Source organism: Sphaeroforma arctica (genome assembly GCF_001186125.1).
Source record: "Sphaeroforma arctica JP610 unplaced genomic scaffold supercont1.1877, whole genome shotgun sequence".
Classification (NCBI taxonomy): Eukaryota; class Ichthyosporea; order Ichthyophonida; genus Sphaeroforma; species Sphaeroforma arctica.
This window is the reverse complement of record NW_014038681.1, coordinates 1-2565: the sequence shown is the minus strand read 5'-3', so window position 1 is coordinate 2565 and position 2565 is coordinate 1. Positions and strand designations below refer to the sequence as shown.

The 2565-nt window shown below is 38.2% G+C and overlaps 1 protein-coding gene across 1 annotated transcript in view; it reads right to left on the bottom strand.

Moving 5' to 3' along the window:
• The window catches only part of SARC_11790 (hypothetical protein), a 4684-nt gene extending 4020 nt beyond the window's left edge, over positions 1–664 (bottom strand). The window contains exon 1 of the mRNA XM_014294117.1: positions 248–664. Coding sequence (XP_014149592.1) covers positions 248–528 — 281 coding nt within the window. The 5' untranslated portion in view covers positions 529–664. The remainder of the gene's footprint in view (positions 1–247) is intronic.
• Between the last annotated feature and the right edge of the window lie 1901 nt (positions 665–2565).

Genomic DNA, 2565 nt, shown 5'->3' with positions numbered 1-2565 from the left:
TGTGTGTGCGAGTGTGTGTGTGTGTGTGTGTGTGTGTGTGTGTGTGTGTGTGTGTATGTATGTGTGTGTGTGTATGTGCGTGTGTATTTGTGTCCACGTCGGTATATATATATATATATATAAAGAAATAGTGTTGTCTATCTATACTAAAAATTCACAAATATCTCATATTTATAAATTATACTGCAATAGAATACTTATTGAAACAATCGCCCGAGACACTATAACAAACGGGAACTTGTCATACTGTGTGATGTCCTTTCTATTGCCCCATGATTCAGTCGAAGCCGTGCCTGTATGAAACCGCCTGCGAGATCTGGTTATGAATTTAGCATAATCTACATTCGGCAATCGAACCCTTCGTATGGAAGTCTCCTTCAGATTTGAGGTGTGCAGTGGTCGAGAGCTGAGTTGTGCAGGCAACTTCACGGCATTCGTAGATTCACTAGCAACGCGTTTAGGAAGCCAGGTACATTTTTTCATAGGGACAAAAGTACATCCTGAAGAAGTTCGCCATACGGGATGCATTCTGGACCGATACTCGTCGCTCGTTCGATTACTATGTATGTCGAATCAATGGGGATGGCGAAGACTGAGGCATATGCGTGATACATATCCGCCTAATGCGACCAAAAGCATAGCCTTCTATAATATACACAAAAAGTCACATTGGAATATTGCCAGTTTATTTAGGAACATAGTTTACTAAAATGTGAATACAATCGACCCCCCAGGGGCCTGGCCTTTTCCCCCCCCTAAAAAAATAGTCATATATTTTTGAATGACTTCTTGCATTCTTACGATGACTCGTCATTTGTCACTGGAAGCCGGAAGGTCAACTGGTGGGTAAGGGGAGTCCAATTTATTTGTTTATTTACATCTTCTGTAAATACACAGGTCACAAGACCCTTAGCCTTCCGGCCCACTGGGGCCATGTGAGTTGTAGACTTGTGGCAATTACATGCATAGTGACAGAAGGCCGGGTCGGGAACGAGGAACAGGACTACAGGAGTTCTAAATTGAAAATACAGTACAGCACAGGATTTCGTTTTATTGAAAACATTTAAAAAAAAACATCGCGAAACTATATGTGTCTGGGATCTGATTGGACGTTGGTTACATCAAGATCTTTCAAAATTCTGGAGAGTAGAAATTTGTAAATTTGTTGCTAGTTCGTCTGTCTTTTTAGACAGCTATGGTTCGTCGTATTTGTATGTAGTATTGTGTGTGTATTTGTTTATGACATGGTATTGCATCAAGCTAACAACCTCAACACACAGATTACAAATACAGGTCAATAACACGTGCGCCAGCACGCCTGGGATGCAAGGCATTCTGAATTTTTTTAAAGATACTAGATAACCAGCTCATAGTGGCATGGGTGGAGTTAATGGGCGACTTTGGGCCGGTATGTACAACACGCTGGGCGATCATTTCTTATTTATTTATTTCATTGTTGCTATCACAGTTATGTATATGGGCCTATGTGTATTAAGCTACATATATGAAATCTATTGTATGTAATACGTTTCGATATAACAGTAAGTAGACATGAGCTCCTCATGTCACACTACATCTGAGTATTTGTTTGTTGCTGAACGGTTCAATGATATTAGACTCGCACGTTTATGGTGGAAGGTAGCTCGATTCATGCCGGATAGATGCTATAATAATAGTCATTTTTTTATTGTAACTTACTATACTGTATCCTTTGGCTTAATGTATGCCAGTCTTATGATCTAGTTTTGCATTTATGTTAGCTAGCAAAAAAAAATAGTTACTTTATTTATTAAACTGAATAGACGCGTAGACAATACATATCATGTTGCCCTTTGTTTTTCACCACCACACTTTTATAAGCAGCAATTGAAGAATAGCGGGACGATTTCGATCGAGTAACGCCACGCTTTTGTGCACGCATATTGGAGCTGATAATCACTTTATGCTTGATTAAAGGCTTAAACATGTTCATTGGTCAATTTTTAGAGTGCTACGTATTTGGTGTTGACGCTAAGAACATCAAGCGTAGTATTGATATATCATTTTCAAGTTGGTTCTTGCGTCCTGGCTTAAACTTATAGTACAAATGTGCTTCCTTCCCACATGAACATGAACTGCGAATTTTTGATAAACCCTTCATCTCGCTCTACTTAGCGGTGCAAGCCGGCAACCCAATTGGGGTATGTTGTATTCTACACTGGACATTGACATTTGATCCGCACGAGAATTGGCAAATGATAGACTTGACACGCTTATATGTATATGTCTGTATGAAATATTTATATATATATATATGTGTGTGTGTGTGTATGTGTGTGTGTGTGTGTGTGTGTGTGTGTATGTATGTATATATAAATATATATATATATGTGTGTGTGTGTGTGTATATACGTATGTGTGTATGTAAGTATGTATGTATGTATGTATGTATGTATGTATGTAGATAGTATAGATTTATATATATATATATATAGCCTACACACGCGCGCACGCGCGCATATATACTTCAATATATATATATATATGCGTGTGTGTGTGTGCTATATATATATATATATATATATG